The sequence below is a fragment of the Antennarius striatus genome, chromosome 19 (assembly GCF_040054535.1).
Source record: "Antennarius striatus isolate MH-2024 chromosome 19, ASM4005453v1, whole genome shotgun sequence".
Classification (NCBI taxonomy): domain Eukaryota; kingdom Metazoa; phylum Chordata; class Actinopteri; order Lophiiformes; family Antennariidae; genus Antennarius; species Antennarius striatus.
This window is the reverse complement of record NC_090794.1, coordinates 9901871-9917716: the sequence shown is the minus strand read 5'-3', so window position 1 is coordinate 9917716 and position 15846 is coordinate 9901871. Positions and strand designations below refer to the sequence as shown.

Genomic DNA, 15846 nt, shown 5'->3' with positions numbered 1-15846 from the left:
AATTGATTTATTCAATGATTATTAAATGATTACTGGTAAGTGAAAATAATAAATGTTCTTTTTTACCCCTATAATCTTGCGACATTGCATCTTTTTGCACATTTAGTTCAGCGCTGCTGAAAATTTTCCACTCCCTTCTTATATTTTCAACATACTTCATATTGTCATTTGATGGATTGCTATTGGCAGAGCTGAGGGGGCCAAAGCCTCTGATATGATAAGACTATTAATATCTCTGCTGGGTGAGTCCAAGATGAATGAAGAAAAAAGACAGACCACACCAGCCAGTTAAGAAGCAAAAATGAGCCTAGATCCAAATCAAGTGATCAGAAATGATCAGAAACCGTGTTTAAGATAGAAATCATCAAAAATATTAACGATCATTATGCAGAAATTTACTTCCACTTCCAATTATGCATGATCGACTCGATGGATTTTCAAAATGTGTTCGCTTAATAACATTTGAGCTCACAAATGTATAAACTGAGTGTCCTTCTGGTTTTCATCTTCCCATTCCAAGTCTTGTTTCATGTAAAACAAAGATGCTCCCCATTAAATGTTTTTTCCAGGAGAATAAAACATTACAGAAGGTCTTGGGTACATGTACTTATTTTTCATTGCCATGCAGGTTATTAAAGAATCAGTGACAAAGCGTGAGAGGGATCTCATGGCATTTTGCGCTAAAACATTAACAGATTACAGAATGCTTTACTTTTCTGAGCTGAACCCGAAAGTGTAAAAATGAATAATCAGAAATGAATAGTATTAAATATTATCATAGGCTTACTGAGTGTCAGCCATTTAAGGCTACAGCAAATGATTATTTCAATTACTGATTCATCAGACGGTTATTTTGTATGTTAAGGAAATGACTGTATTGTTAGAAAACATCCCAACACAGTGTAAAACTGATGTTGTGATTTCTCAGTGGGATCTTAATTTACATCACCATCGACTCAAATCTTATAGTTATTCAATGAGAAAAAACACCAAAATTTCAGATAAAACAGTAACTTTTCAAAAATACTTGATAAATGTGCTTGACATTCCCAATTTAAATTGTTAAATTTAAAAAATACCTATATTAGATATCTATTAATGGGCAAAACACATGATTTTAGTTGTGACAGATTATTGAACAGGTTCAAGAATATCTACTCAATCAGAAACATACACATAAAACATCACGTATATTTCAACATGATTGGAATGACCCATTTATTGTGGGCTGTTGAGATACATGGGTGTAACTATCAACAAAGGAGGTTAATGGTTCACATCTGTACATTACATTCTAACAAAGAAAGTGATGATCTTGCAGTCAATTCAACGTACGCTTCAGGGTTGTTGTTTTTTTAACTGAGACACGGCGCGAGTAATTCTGATTTACTCATTTATGTGTGTAAAGACAGTTCATAGAAAATATAAAGTAACTCATGACTAAAAGCTTAATTGGTTAACACTTTAAATCACACCTCTATCTATGTCTACATAATTTCAATACAGCCATACAATACAAGTGTACAAGGTTATTTTGTGGTTAGAGAAAAATACAACCAAAAAAGTATGGAAATGCAAACATACAGCTGTTTTTAAACTTGTGAAATGGGTCATTCGAGACCGGGGCCTTTTAAGGTCAAAATGCAGGAAGAAAAAAAATATATATAAATCACAATTTAACAGAACATAGCCTGAGACAAGTGTACAATATGCACACTTGTGGAAATTAAAAGCTATGTGAGTAAATAAAAATACGAATAGATCGCTGCTTCTCTCACTCTGGTAAAAAGAAGTCTGTTAGTCCATGAGTTCCATCTTCTGGCAGCTGGCTGCCACTGGAGAAACAAGAGGGACTGATTTGGCCGGGGCTTTGGGGAACAGTCACTGTGTTCCTCATCCAATGTGACAGCAGAAAAAAGGGGACGCAGGAAAACTAGCTGAATTTCAGTGTTTTTAAGTCTTTTAATCTGTCAGATTTATTTTTTTTATATATAAATCAATGTCTCAAGCTTTTCATTCCATCTTTTCAAGAGGTTTCATTTTTGCCGTTGGGATGTTCTTTTTCTCCCTCTCTCCAATGGTGTGGCATGAAGCCGGCGGATGGTCTCTCATTGGTTGTTTTTGGCTTTGGCGTGTGTGAGAATGTGAGACTTTAGATTGGTCGACTGCGCAAACTTCTTATTGCAGCCGTCAAAGGGGCAGACGTAGGGGCGGTCTCCAGTGTGGATCCGCACGTGTGTGCGCAGATTGAAGTCCAGAGAAAACCTTTTCCCACAGCCTTCGAAGGTACACTAAAACACAGGAGAAGAGCTGTCAGTCTTCACACTGATCATACAGGATGTCTCCTGTGAGTAACATGAAACATCTCACAGAAATTGGCCCCACAGCTTTACTATAAGGCTGGAGTAAGAGCTAAACACGTTTTTAAAAAGAGCTGGCAGCATTTGAAACCTCTTTTAGAAATCAAACCAACAGAGTTGTTACTATGCTGCCTATGTTTATAATAAAAACTTAAATCATCACTATGGATCTGTTATGATCTTTATCGGATTAGACAAAGTTTAGTCTTAAACAGCCTAAGCCAACACAACCCATAATAATGTTTTATGTACCCAACACACTGGATAATGATCATCCTGCAAGCTCTTTGTCTTGTAATGTTCAAATAAAAACACACTAGACTCACATTTCTGTTATCAAACCACTACAACCACTATTAACTTGCTAAATTGTCATTTACGAAAACAAAATTCTCTTGTTCAATCCTGCATTGCGGTCAGTAACATTTTACACGTGAAGCGCAGCTTTGGTCTCAGTCCTTCTGGATGATATCAAGTCTGTAACCATCGAATACAAACCACAAACCGAATCCTGTAATACATTAAAATTGCCTCCAGTTTCAAGGAGCAAAAGAAAATAAAAAATTTATTTCAAACAACCTATGTAGCCACCACCGGCTTAATTAGATAACTACAGCTGTTGGGCGCAGTGTATAGTCTGCTCACAACAGCTGTCATTTCAGCTGGTTAAAATCAACAGCTGTGGGCCAACAGTGAGGAGCCTGTTTTGTCTGCATCTCCACAAAATCAAAGAATCTTCTGTTACTGCCATTGTTAACTACATATGGGCAAAGCAGACAGCTTGACAGACACATCAGTTGTTATTACCGTGGCAGGGCTTGAAGTGATTTATAACAAAAAATAAGAAAAGAAACAAATTCGGTTGATGTGTTGTATTATTTATGATATATAGCGGTAATTAAAGGAATGTAAATTTAGTGTTTCAGGATGAGGATGAGTGTAAAGTTCGTCGAGACGCCAACCTGGAAAGGTTTCTCTCCTGTGTGAACAAGTTGGTGACGTTTGAGTTTAGAGCTCTCCACAAACGCCTTCCCGCACTCTGCACAGACGTGCACGCGCGGGCCGTGGGTGTGCAGATGCTTCCTCATGGCTGAGTTATCCCTGAACATCTTTGTACAGCCCTGGGGACCAGAGAAAATGCATTAAAGAGCTGACAAACGACGCAGACAGGCAAAAAAATGAAAGGTTATTTTCAACAGGCTTGTGAAGTCAAAAGGACGTCGGGGTTATGTGTCCACGCACGCAAATAAAATGTCAATTGTCACATACTGTTTCCTTCAGACAGGTTTAAATCCTTTGTTGCTTCATGATTAGGTAATGGTCTGTTAACAGCTTTGCGCTCCGATGACACGCTGCTCATTGACCAAATAAAAGCCTTCGCATTAGCTAAACATGCAGTGTCCAGATAAGGTTTGATTGCTCTTGTAAGTACATGGAAATCAATATACTCTAGTGCTTTCTTCACTTCTAAATAACCTTTACAGAAATGTTCAATTACACAGGAGGCAGCAGTGTAAGACCATCAAACACTCGTTTTAGCTAAATGGTGGCAAAATTCCACTGAGGAAGTCGTTGAACTCACTTTATGAGGGCAAGCTATCGTCCTCGGGGCATCATCCTCTTTGACTTTCCTGGGTTTCATCCTGTTCAGAAAAAAAAAGAAGACATTATTGGAGCTTCTAGAAAAAAAATGGGGATCCATTTAAACAAGTAACCATCGTCTCAAACAAGTCAAATTAAATTTTATTGTTTTGGTTTTTTTTGCCAGTTTTTTAATAAGCAGTGCATGCCAGAGGAAGTCTCCTGCAGCTGACATTTCCATCTCAGATTGAACACATTAACGGGGAAGTGAAAAGATTACATGAAGTTATTACTGTAAATAATTATATGTCGCCGCTCTCTGTGAACAATCACTTTTCTTTCTTCCTAACATTTAGATGACCTGCAGTCACAAAGCTGTTAGAGCTGAAAGAGTTGGTCGATTGAGGTCCAAAAATTTAATAACCACTTAAGCGTTTTGCTTTTTTAAAGGATTCAAATTGTCAGTTGTTACCATTTACTGAGGCGTAAACATTGTTATTACACATCATCCCTATGTTTGGATTCTGATGAATGACTGGGAGAACAACCAGAAACATAATTAACTGTTGAAAACTTTTAGTTTCTTCAGATGTCACATGTTAATTATCCAACACCTTAACAAACTATGGTGAACGCTACCAGTCAAAAATATGAAAACACTTTCATCTTCACTCCAATAAGAAATCCTTTGACTGACACTGAACCTTCACACCAACTGTAAAATAATTAATGTTCTATGTTTTATGAATTTTCTGAGCTTTAATTTTCAAGATCTTTGGATTTTTTTCCTGTAATTTTTGTCACATTAAGCTTTTTGTACAGCCCTATGAACATTCTTCTCTTCGTTTAACAGCTGAAAACTGTTGCCTTTTATTATCTAATAAAGATATATTATCCAAAGATGTCCAGGAGTTCGTCTCCAGGGGGTATAACACGGGATGGCCAGTCCTGACACTTACCTGGCGAACTCTGCCAGCTGTTTGGGGTCCGACAAGTCGATCCCAGGAATGCCGCCAGGGGGCAGCTTCTTCCCCGTCATGTACTCGGAGTAATCCGGAGGAGAGTTCTCCCCAACGATCTGCTCCTCCACCACCGACTCATGGTCAATGTCTTTATTGTCATCTAGAAACACATTACAGAGACTGAACCGATAACATAATGATGTGTCCTGAACCACAACTCTGAGGGGAATGTTAACCTCATCCAGCTGCTTTGAGCCACAAGGTTTCACCAGTAGCCACAGCTCTGTTGAAAATTTAATTACCTTGTAATATAACGACCAATTACAGCACACTATTCCCTTTTTGCTGATTATTTTTGCAGGTTTTTATAAGAATAAATCATAATAACAACCTAACTAAAATTACGCAAAAAAAAGAGAATAAAATTAAAGCCACTCATACAATCAAATAACTAAAAACCAAAACAGTCAGACACTGCAACATCCTGCGACTTAGTAAGTCAGGGTACCCTGAATGTGGTACCTGAAGAGTACATATGGAGAAGGCCAGTGTAAGACCATAGATCAAAGATAGCTTTGATCTATGGTCCGTCCGTCCGTATGGTGGACATACGAACGGACGGACGAGCACTGACAATTACAATACATCACCGCTTTGAAGAGGGATGTAATTTACCAAATTGGAGACTTTTTGGCTTTGTTAATTAAGAAAAAATATTTTCACAAAATATATTTTATATAATAAAAATAACAGTATTAATCCTGGTTTATTCTTATTTTCTAACAATTGAATCTGTAAAGCAATATATGTCAGAATAAAATAAAACACGCTCCTGTCAGAAAAGCTGTCAAAGCACACACATCCGGCAGAGCACACCTCGGTGGAGAGTGAGCTAACGCGTCTGTGTAAAACATAAAAACTAGTTCCGTATAAATACGATCAGTTATCTGGCTGCGGTACAACACACACATCAAAGAAATATCAACTTGTGTTTGTCTTACTACACTATATTAATTCATATCGATTATGAATCGTATCGATATCGCCCTGCTCAGCCCCCGCGCAGCCAGACGACTATTCTAGCTGCTAGCTAGCCTGACGCAGAGCCCATCAGTGTGGAGGAGTCCTCCCACCACGAGCTAACTGCTAATCAAGTTGTTAGTTAAACAACATCAAAGCAACCATTTTAAAGCTTATTTAACTTTAACGTGCGTTACCTGACGTCCAGGGTTAAATACAAGCAGCTGAGACCCATATTAGCCACAGTTTTCCGGCCTGGATACGTCTGGTAGCTAACAGTCTCCCATGCACCGCCGCCATCTCTGCCTAACCGCGACTATCGCCATTTTTTCGGGGCCGCCGCCATACTTACTAGTCTCGGGGAATATGGCGGCGCCCATCAAGACCTAAAAACATGGCTTCCCTTCAAAACATAAACATTTCACTTTCGTATAATGGTGTGTTATATCGAAAACCTGCATTATTTGTCGCTTTTCACAACAGTGCAACGGACTACTCCAGGAACTAGTCTGGTGCAGCAGGACAACGCCCTGGCAATGAGGCCTCATGCAAAAGCTAACAACGGATCTAATGGTCAGCTAGCATTACTTACCCGATGCCCACATAGTAACAGAGAATTCCCCCTCCAGTGTCTTTATTTGCACCTGCTTCTGTTCCCATTTCCTTCCACCGGCCTCCGCGCCGCTTAAATAGCTCTTTTTGCCCGATTTCTTTCCACCTGTTCCGCCTCCCCGTTTTACTCGACCCACTGAGCTCTTCCCAGCCACAGTCACCAAAGTCTGTTCTATGTACTCGTCCTCCACCCCGGGAGCCGGTACCGGGATGAGGATTTGGTCCTCGAACCCGCTGCCACCATCCGTGTGCAGGTCCGAGTCATCCTCGCCGACCACCTCCTCCCGGGTCTGGACCAGGATCACCTCCTGATGGTGGTGGATCGAGCTGGGGTCGTCTGTAACTAGCGGCTGGAGCGCGATCATGGGCTGCCCGTCGTCGTCGTCATCTCCACCGACCACCGTGGTCTCGATCGTCTCCACGGGTATCGTTTCCACCTCTATTTCATGCAGCTCCACGATTTCGGCCGGCATCTCCGAGCCGTCCGTCTCGATGTACAGCGTGTCCCCTGATGCCATGTTGAATTCCGCCAGCTTGCCTGTCTCATTCACGCCGTGTTGTGCTACTTTTGGGACCTCAAACACACTCACACACCCCCTGCGCTGCTCCTGCCTCTGCTCTCCCTCTGCTCGATAACAGCTCGCTTCACTCCGGCCCACGCCAAGTCTCGTTGCCTGGGCTCTGTAGCATCGAAATATCGCGAGACTTCGGCTTTGATGACCGAGACGATACCAGGCAGGGAGTTCCCCCAAGTCTGACATGTTTATCCATGCTTGTCTAAAGTGTCACTAATGTGAAAATATTATAGAACTACATTGAGATGATTTAACTATTTTTTCCAAAAGATGATTTAAATTATAACATTAATGATGCCAACATTTCAGCCAAGAGCTTTTTTTTTTTTTTTTTTTTGGAATTGCAGTATGTCTTTACTGGTTTTTAACTGGTTTTCGTTTTAACATTCTTACCAGTAATTCAGCACAACTGGAGTCTTGTACTTTTTATTTAAATTGAAGTAAGTCTCTCCTGTGACCTAAATGCTTATAAAGCCAAGGAATGACAGAATGACCATCTTAATGACCGGTGTGGATATAACTGCACTGAGTGTAGATAAGGATACTTGGACAATCAAAAGAAAAGAAAAAAAATAGCAGGAAAAAAGAAAAACTGCTGCGACTGCATTGCATTCACATTGCATTGAAACAGCTAATGTTGCATCTGTGGCCACACGCCATCCAGATATAAGGTCTGGACAGTTTTTGTTTTTAATTTTATGCCATCCCCATAAATATTTGACAAACATTCCTGTAAATTAATCACATAATTTTTCCCCAAATCATATTAATGTGAGGGTTTAATATGATTCAATGAATTTTCTCATGGGTTTTTGTTTGCAGACAGCTTCTGTCAGATGTGACTTATTCCACCTGCCATATAGTGTATGTAAAAGGGAATACAGTTGATATTATGACCAAGGTAGAGATTTTTTTAAGAATCCACTTTCCTAAAGAAAATATTTGAATCTTCCAATCTTTGTGGGTTAGCCAATTATATCCAGTTCTAAGGTAGTTAAAGTGTTTTGTGTGTTAGAGCTGAAAATGTATTGAATGAAATGAATCTATATACAGTGCCATGAGGTAGACTACTATATTAACAAATCATTAAAATTTGAATCTAATATTTGCAGTTAGTAATCGACATTGTTTGCCACACCTGAATTAAGACAATGTGGTTGTGCAGAAGCTGCTGGAATGTCTAGCATTTCTCTGTTCTGCACAACTGATATTTTTTGGCATCTATTCAACATGCAATTTAATATGTTTAAAAAGAAAAATAGAGTCTGAGAGAAATATGACACAGGCATCAAAAATATACCCAAATAAATGCACAGGAAAGAGACGGCTTAATTATCCAAGACATTGTTCACAGTTTTATTTGAATTTGTTTTGAATTTAATGTTTTTTTTATGTTGTCAAACCAGGAAGCACTTTGTCATAAAAGGAGAGAGTAAAATGAGCAATACTTCACCATATCCTTGCGGCCAATAAACATTTTATTAACAACATGTTCACAAATACTCTGGTGTATTTTTTATTTTTATTTATTTTTTGTTCATAGGATTGCAATATCCAAAGAAATTTATTCTACCCTCAGTTTCAGGTCACATCCTGTTTTTTCCCGCCACGGTTCCACACATAACTGTGTTGGTGAAAAGGATAAAAAACATTTTAAAAATGTTCTACATTAGGTGAGAGAAAACCGTTTTTTCTGTGTTGGTAACTGTGAAACAAAAACAATTGAAAACAACCAATACAAAATATAAAAGGCTTACGTACGTAAAATGATGTGCAATAACAACATGATCATTGCTACCATATTCTCATTATCATTTCCTCATTATTACCATTGCACACACTACACAATTACTACTTATATAAACATTACATTTAGAATCATAAAAATGATGGCAATAATAAGGAAAATGAGCAATGAAAAAAATGTTTTAAAAAAAATGAAAGAAAAAGAGAAGAATTCAATGTCTTCCTTCAGGTGGAGAACAGTGGGGTGAACTAGGCTAACAGACAAACAGACAGTAAGAAATCAGAGTAATCAGTGGGTGGGCGCCCCCCAAACAAACCAAATGTTAGACTGACTTGTCTTAGGAGTTCCAGTAACGTTTCTGTGTTGCTTCAACACCACAGCTGAATGGGACGAGTAGATATCACAGTTTAGGCCTCTGGCCCTGACTCCTCTTCCACCTCCTCCTCTCCTCCTCCTGCTCCTCCTTCTCCTCAGGGCCACAGCAGCTGTACGGGCAATGTTCTGAACAGGTGGGTTATGGTGGGAAGTGGCTCTGAAAGATTATGTCGTGCTAATTCGACTGAGTTCATGTCTAATGGCTGCAGGTAGAGGGGAGAGAACATAGGAACAAAGTTAGACTGTTCTGGACATAGGGAAGGTGTGTAGCATTAACATTTATACCCATAAAAAAGCACCATTGCTCTATTGCTCTTACTGAAAGCCAGAAGTGGAAAGATTAAGATCATGCACTTTTTGAAATTTCATCCAGAAAAGAAATGCTGAGGAAAAGTCAGGATGTATCATGGCCTCTGCAGGTTAAATCACTCAATAAAATGTGTGTGACAGAAACTACAGTGTAAAGTAATTTTATTAAAGCACAACATAATATAATATATTTATTTTTATTATAATAAAATGTATTTGTGTCAGTTATAATAAATATATTTTAAAATATTATAAACATTAAACATATTTGATTACTTATCATTTCACTTATTCTGTAATATAATAGTTTGTATTATACATATACATAATACAAACGTATTGCAATTTGTACAGTATTATAGTTTCTTAATCAATTTTTTTTTAAATAATTAGAAAATTCACATAAAATCTATTTTTTTAGAAGCAGTCTTTGTGTGCTGACATTAATTTATTAATTTAATTCATTATTTATTAATGTATTTATTAATTTCATATTTGTAGGACTAGAGTGCCCCCTAGAGGTCATAGCTCGTACATAACCTCACTCCCATCATCCATCTGGTCAAATCTGTCAAATATTCATTAGCTCTGTTTAGTCTTTGAAAGCAAATCAAACATACCATCGATGATTTCATCCTTCACTTTGTGCAATTCACGAAACACCTCTTCTAAGATTTCCTAATGATGCACAGACAAATAAAAAACAACAGTGCTCATGTTACATTGCTAATTCCCTTTGTAACCAGAAAAATCCTGCTGCACATGAAGCATTTTGAACTCTCCCATCAAATGACTCTCACATGTCTCATAAAAATCTCATCCAATTGTTGAAAGGTGGTTAGTTTTAAGTCTGGTTTCATTTACCTGTTTCATTCTATCAAGGTCTAACGCGTCTGCATCAACACCACCCCCACCAGGTCGTGCCCTGAACAGTGAAAAGATCAGTCTATGTTAGTTATGTTTCATTGATAAAAATCTAGCAGTACTGCTTCATGCTCTCACCTCGAAACCATTGACCTGTCTGCAGAGTTAGCTCGGTCCCACGGCTTCTTTGCACCATCTGCATGACAGGAACAAGTATTAGACAGAATAATCAGCAGGTCTATCCTGATATATAGACAGAAGAGAACATCGACAGATTCAATCGTCAAATTCCACACCATTACAACTAGCACCATTTTCATCATGCTTCATCAGTAGTCACTTTAGCGTTTTCTCCCCTTAGTTTTGTCTCACATCTACGTTAACCTGTGTAGTGGTGGAAAAGGAAGCCAAATTCCCAAAGCAGCTCCACTTCATCCTGAACAAGTACAAGCCCTCAATTCAAAATCCATCCCTGTTCCACTCACAGTTTGGTAAGCTTTACACTCTGATGCTTTACTCTGTATGTTTTAATGACTCAGTCAGGCTTTTATTGGAAATACTCTGAAGGGAAAAGTAATTATTTGATGCTCTAACATCTCTCCCCAAAGTGGGATTGTGCTTCTGTTATCTATGTATAATAGAAGATACACAAACATGCAGAACACATTAGGTGTGATGTTAATGTTAGGGTTAGGGTCCGTTTAACCCACCTGTGGCATTCTGTCCACTCCGGTTGCCGGGTGACGGGGAATTTGGATCATCCTAAACGATAGTGAATGTATTAACAATCAACAACATGGTGAACATTTCTTCATGCTTCCATAAAACCCTTTTGAAAAAAAAATTGTTATTGCTGTAATAAATTTATACAGTTTTATCATTTTCTCTGCAGTCATCACTATGAAAATAATTAGCTAGAAGATCATTAAGTGTAATTATCATCAGTATTATCTTTATCGTTCCCTCAATCATCATCCTAATCGTAATTATAAATCATAGATATTGATCACTTTGTTCATTCTCTCACATTTTGGCTGTCCTCGGGTTTCTCTGAAGCTGCTTTCCTTCTGGGGAAAAGATGAAGCCTCAAGTAAGAACATTTCACTCGCATCCACCATTAATACATGCTGAGCCACACATTGATTAAAGACTTTCATGCCTAATAAAATAATCTATTTGTGGGGGCAGAACATTGATTGTGGCTTGTGGTTTTTCTCAGCTCAGAGCTCAGACCTTCTCGCCAGCAGAGCGTTCATCTCCTCCATCAGCCCTCCGCTGCCTCCACTTGTTCTGTTGGCATCGTTTTTTGCACCTGAAGAGTTGTCCTCAGGCTGAGGAGAGGGGCCAAGTCGAGGGAGATTAGTTAGTCTCTGATATGTACAAATAATTTAACATCTCAAATATGTCAGTCAAGCGTAGAGGCCGTGATAACTTCCAAACTGACTCACTCTTTGAACTCGGCGCAGTTTGGCTCCAGCGATCATTGCGGCCAGACCCGTCTGGGCGGGGGACTCATCGCCATGGATACCTCCTCCCAGGGGAAGTGGAGGTGGGAGAGGATGGAGTGCCACTGGTGGAGGTCCTGGCGGCGGAGGAGGGGGAGGTGGACCACCCATATTCATTGGGGGAGGTATGACTGGAGGAGCCACTGAGAGAACAGCAGGGTGGCCTTGGAAAGGAGAACCTGGAAGGGAAGTGTGACATGTGAAGACAGATTTGTGTCTGTGCGTATTTAAATGCACTTATAACTGTCTGAGATTTTAAAAGTTGATGAAAGTGTGTTTTACTGTGAATAATATGACATGCTTTGCTCCATAAGTTACAGTTATACCTGAGTTGGACGACCTTCGCTCCCGCTCCATGTGTGCCTGCATCTGCTGCTGCTGCTGCTCCATCATCTGCCTGGAAAGAGACAAGAAGGAAACACCTCTGGTCACTTGTGATCTGAAATGTCCTGCCTCATCGGTGAAACACTTTGCCATCCTACAAAAAAAAAAAAAAGGTCTACCGCTTCATGCCAGAGACCTGCAGTAGGAAAGGCGACAAACAATCTATATTACAAAGTCTGATGCTGAGGCTGCTGGACAAACTTCATTTGCCCTGATGTCACCCAAACCTCTGTCGTAGCAGAATAATGAGATGAACATCACAAGTTCAAAGTCGATGCGGATAACATGGGAGCAAACAGTTTTTCATCGCATGCAACAGTTACTGCAATGAAGAGAATGTAGAGTATTTATTTCCTCTGTAGATGTAAATGAAACTTCTGATGGTTCATAAGATAAAATGTAAACAATACAATTAATCACACACTTACACAATATATTAACACACATTTGGCCACTAGTTTGTTAAACAGAAAGCTAATTATGTGCAAATTGCAAATTCACACGTAGTAATGACATTGTGAACGATTAAGGTGAGATAAGTGTGTTTTAATTTTGTATGTTTGCATGAATGACCCTGGGAAAGGAAAGATTCCTTCAGCTCAGGTTTGACCAGTTCTGACACTACGTCTACCTGCTCATTTGTTTGTTTTTTTGGTGCTGTACAGGTAGTGAGAAGCTTATCAGATATTTATTCCTTGACAAAACAAGAAACAAAAACATTTAGAATGCTGTTTGAAAAACTGGAACAATAACAGCTGCTAAAAAGTAATGAAAGGAACCTCCTGTTGGAATGATGATCCTCTGTGGTGGTGAAACTACACACACATACACACACACACACAAACACACACACAAAAAGGTCACTTCCTTTTAACCCATTTAGCTAAAAACATCTGCCTTTTGGAGACAACCCACAGAGAAAAGTTGTAGGCTGTAAAACAAGATGCTAAAATATTTCACTATAATAATGTGTTATTATTTGCAAAATGTTTCACGCTGCATGTTACATTTGTTCCTTTTTTCTTAGAAATATATTGTCATGAAAACATGAAGTAAACATCTTTAACCTTAAACTCATAGCGGTGCTTCACCTCTGGCCAAGTCCACCTTTCACCACATCATCATTATCATCATCATCATCTTCTCTCACATCTTTGTCTTTAATGCGATGAACATATGTATGTCACGAATCAGGAGAAGGAGGGAGGGAGGAAGAGAGAGAGAGCTCATCGAGAGGAAGTGGAAATTTCCAGCTGTACGTTGGAGAGCAGAGATTCTGAGTCAGCAACTCCACCGGTGCGGCAACACGAGGCATGGCAGAAGCGAGGTGTAGAGGAATACAGTACAGATGGGGTGTCGTGTACGCAAATCCAAAAAAATCTTTACAGCTTGGATCCTACTAACTCCATGCACGTTCAATCAATACATGTTTTGATCTATCAGAGATCTTCTCCGTCCGTCCCTTGTTGGGAGTCTTGTGATGGTTCTCTGCTGCTGCTGCTGGATAGAGCTGGGTCAAATTAATTTGTGTCCACTGACACAAATACGTGTGCACATAAACCCAAAATCCGCACTAGTGAACGCACAATCTCTCTCCGCACAATCACAGCTGTAATCCTTTGGGCCAGAGGTCCGCTTTAGCAGACGTGGGATCAGAGGGAGCTGTAACTCCCATCATAGCTGTTTTTTTAAGCCACGACATTTGGATGAACCAACATAAGGAGAGGAAACTGTTTTTTAAAGACAAACAACAAAGACCTGGTTGTGCTTGAGTCTGTCTCTGAGGCAGGAACAATGACAGCCACAGTTTAAGAAATGCAGAGCGTTTAGTGAGCAATGGAAACTTTCAAATGTTTCTGGAACTCAGACACAGAACATCTTTGTGTTTTTACTTTTCTAAACTTCACTATGTTTATCTGACTGTTAACCAGAAGGGTTTGTCCTGTGGGGGGGAGGGGGGGGCAGGAGGCACCTATAGGAGATAAATGAGAATGGGAATAAAGTCACTAACGGCAGCTTTTTGGATTCTAGAATTCATATTCTCTAATCATTTACAACAAGATAACAAAAGGTCACTTCCTGCAACACTTTTCACCAACAATGTCCTGATTTTCTTTCCTCATCTGTTTGGCCATGGGAAAGTTTTCTGTCTCGCCTTCCACATCAATATGAAACTTTTTGTCTTCATGTTTCTTAGCAGTAAAGATAACACGACTTTGCATTACGCTCAGCTGTTAGATATTCTTCTTGACGGCCTTACTCCTTACACCATTTTGTTTCATCTTTTTTCTTCCGCTGCAGAACTCATGGTCTCATCCCACCACCATGTTTCCTTTCTCCAACCTCCAGCGTTCTTGGTCTTAAATACTGCTTCCTACAATGTGTGCCGTGTGTCCTCAATAGAGTCCTCTACTGGCTTGTTTAAGAATAAACTCCTTTGGTTAAGACTAAATAAACACTCAAACGCTCCACTGCTACAGAGAAGAACTTAAACACCTTCCGTTTCTTCAGACCTATTATTGTCACACTTTACCTTGCTCTCTGAGCTTCAATCTCATCTGAAGTCGGTCCATTCTGGACTTGCCGCTGGACTGCTGGACCTGCAGAGGAGAAGGAAAGGAGGGAGAGAGACAGAAACGGACCTTAATAATCCCTTACAAGCAGCATAATGTTAATTAAAATTAGTCCCAGTCAAGAAAATTAACTTCAGACTGATTTTAAGGAGCAGAGAATCAAGCCCTAATGCTCCTCTAATAAGTAACGTGTAACGACAGGCATATAAATCTGTCCTTAAATAGAGGAGCATAAATTGATATATCTATGTGTCAAGTTGAGGCAGAACGTTAAACAAAGGCTGTGGGCTCAGTGCTCTAATAAGGACACATACCATTTCACCGTCTGTGAACGTAAACTTCATAGAGACACGCACAAACACAGACTTTTAGGCGGACTTCTCTTTAGATTAATAAAGACGCGGTGTTACTGTGTGATGGATGCAGCTTAAAAATAGAGCAGAGACGAGTCCTGGAGTCTTTCAATTTTATCATCTGCTGTCTTTCAGCTCATTGAAAAGAAAAGGTTCTTTTGGGGTCAAAGCTCACAGATGACAGAGACATACTCTAAATAAAAAATTGAAAGACTTTTAAATATGGCATATAGATTCAATCATGTTTCATCAAACAGAGGTATAAAAAAAAAAAGAAATGATAAGAAAGGAGGATCTTGGACATATGATGTGATTTGAGCTTGAAGGTGTTTGTTAGGTAATGCCTTTAACACAATGAGGGATGTATAATGAGGACAAGCGATCGGAAACTCAGGGATTACAATAAAACTTTTCTCAACACTGAAGACAGGACACTTTAAGGGCTAACACTCACTGACCACACTCCTCACTGCTCACGTCTCCTCTCTGGCCAGCCGACAGCGGTAATGGCTACCATCGATCAGGTGACAATAACCCAAAAATAACACGGGGCAACAGAAGCCCTGACTCGCCCCGACCGTCAGACACATAATCCCTTACACACACACAATGAGGCTACACACTTT

General features: G+C 39.5%; 2 protein-coding genes across 6 annotated transcripts in view; both read right to left on the bottom strand.

Moving 5' to 3' along the window:
- Positions 1-1189: 1189 nt before the first annotated feature.
- On the bottom strand, positions 1190-7209 carry yy1b (YY1 transcription factor b). Of its 2 annotated transcripts, none has more exons than XM_068342606.1 (5): positions 6516-7209; positions 4901-5063; positions 3943-4003; positions 3323-3481; positions 1190-2291 (listed from the first exon to the last, which is right to left on the bottom strand). In XM_068342606.1, exons 1-5 carry the CDS (start codon positions 7051-7053, stop codon positions 2109-2111), a joined length of 1104 nt encoding a protein of 367 aa, XP_068198707.1. In that variant the 5' UTR covers positions 7054-7209; the 3' UTR covers positions 1190-2108. The 2 variants fall into 2 exon arrangements, with proteins under 2 accessions (XP_068198707.1, XP_068198709.1); XM_068342608.1 differs by having other exon boundaries at positions 4901-5051; positions 6516-7208.
- A 94-nt stretch (positions 7210-7303) lies between these two features.
- Positions 7304-15846, bottom strand: part of evlb (Enah/Vasp-like b) — a 37417-nt gene continuing 28874 nt past the window's right edge. For 3 of the 4 annotated variants that reach the window (XM_068342611.1, XM_068342609.1, XM_068342612.1), the window contains exons 4-13: positions 14828-14894; positions 12237-12307; positions 11854-12089; positions 11639-11736; positions 11433-11472; positions 11116-11167; positions 10544-10601; positions 10406-10466; positions 10162-10219; positions 7304-9435 (exon numbers count right to left, since the gene is read on the bottom strand). In XM_068342611.1, coding sequence (XP_068198712.1) covers positions 9398-9435; positions 10162-10219; positions 10406-10466; positions 10544-10601; positions 11116-11167; positions 11433-11472; positions 11639-11736; positions 11854-12089; positions 12237-12307; positions 14828-14894 — 779 coding nt within the window. In that variant the 3' untranslated portion in view covers positions 7304-9397. The remainder of the gene's footprint in view (positions 9436-10161; positions 10220-10405; positions 10467-10543; positions 10602-11115; positions 11168-11432; positions 11473-11638; positions 11737-11853; positions 12090-12236; positions 12308-14827; positions 14895-15846) is intronic. The other variant, XM_068342610.1, reaches the window with a different exon arrangement.

Bases quoted from the DNA above. Each gene is read 5' to 3' on its own strand.
- yy1b (XM_068342606.1), bottom strand. From the start codon at position 7,053: ATGGCATCAGGGGACACGCTGTACATCGAGACGGACGGCTCGGAGATG. The intron at 5,064-6,515 runs GTAAGTAATGCT...ATGTGTTTCTAG, and splicing joins TGTTACTATGTGGGCATCGG to ATGACAATAAAGACATTGAC. The intron at 3,482-3,942 runs GTGAGTTCAACG...TCTGGTCCCCAG, and splicing joins CGATAGCTTGCCCTCATAAA to GGCTGTACAAAGATGTTCAG.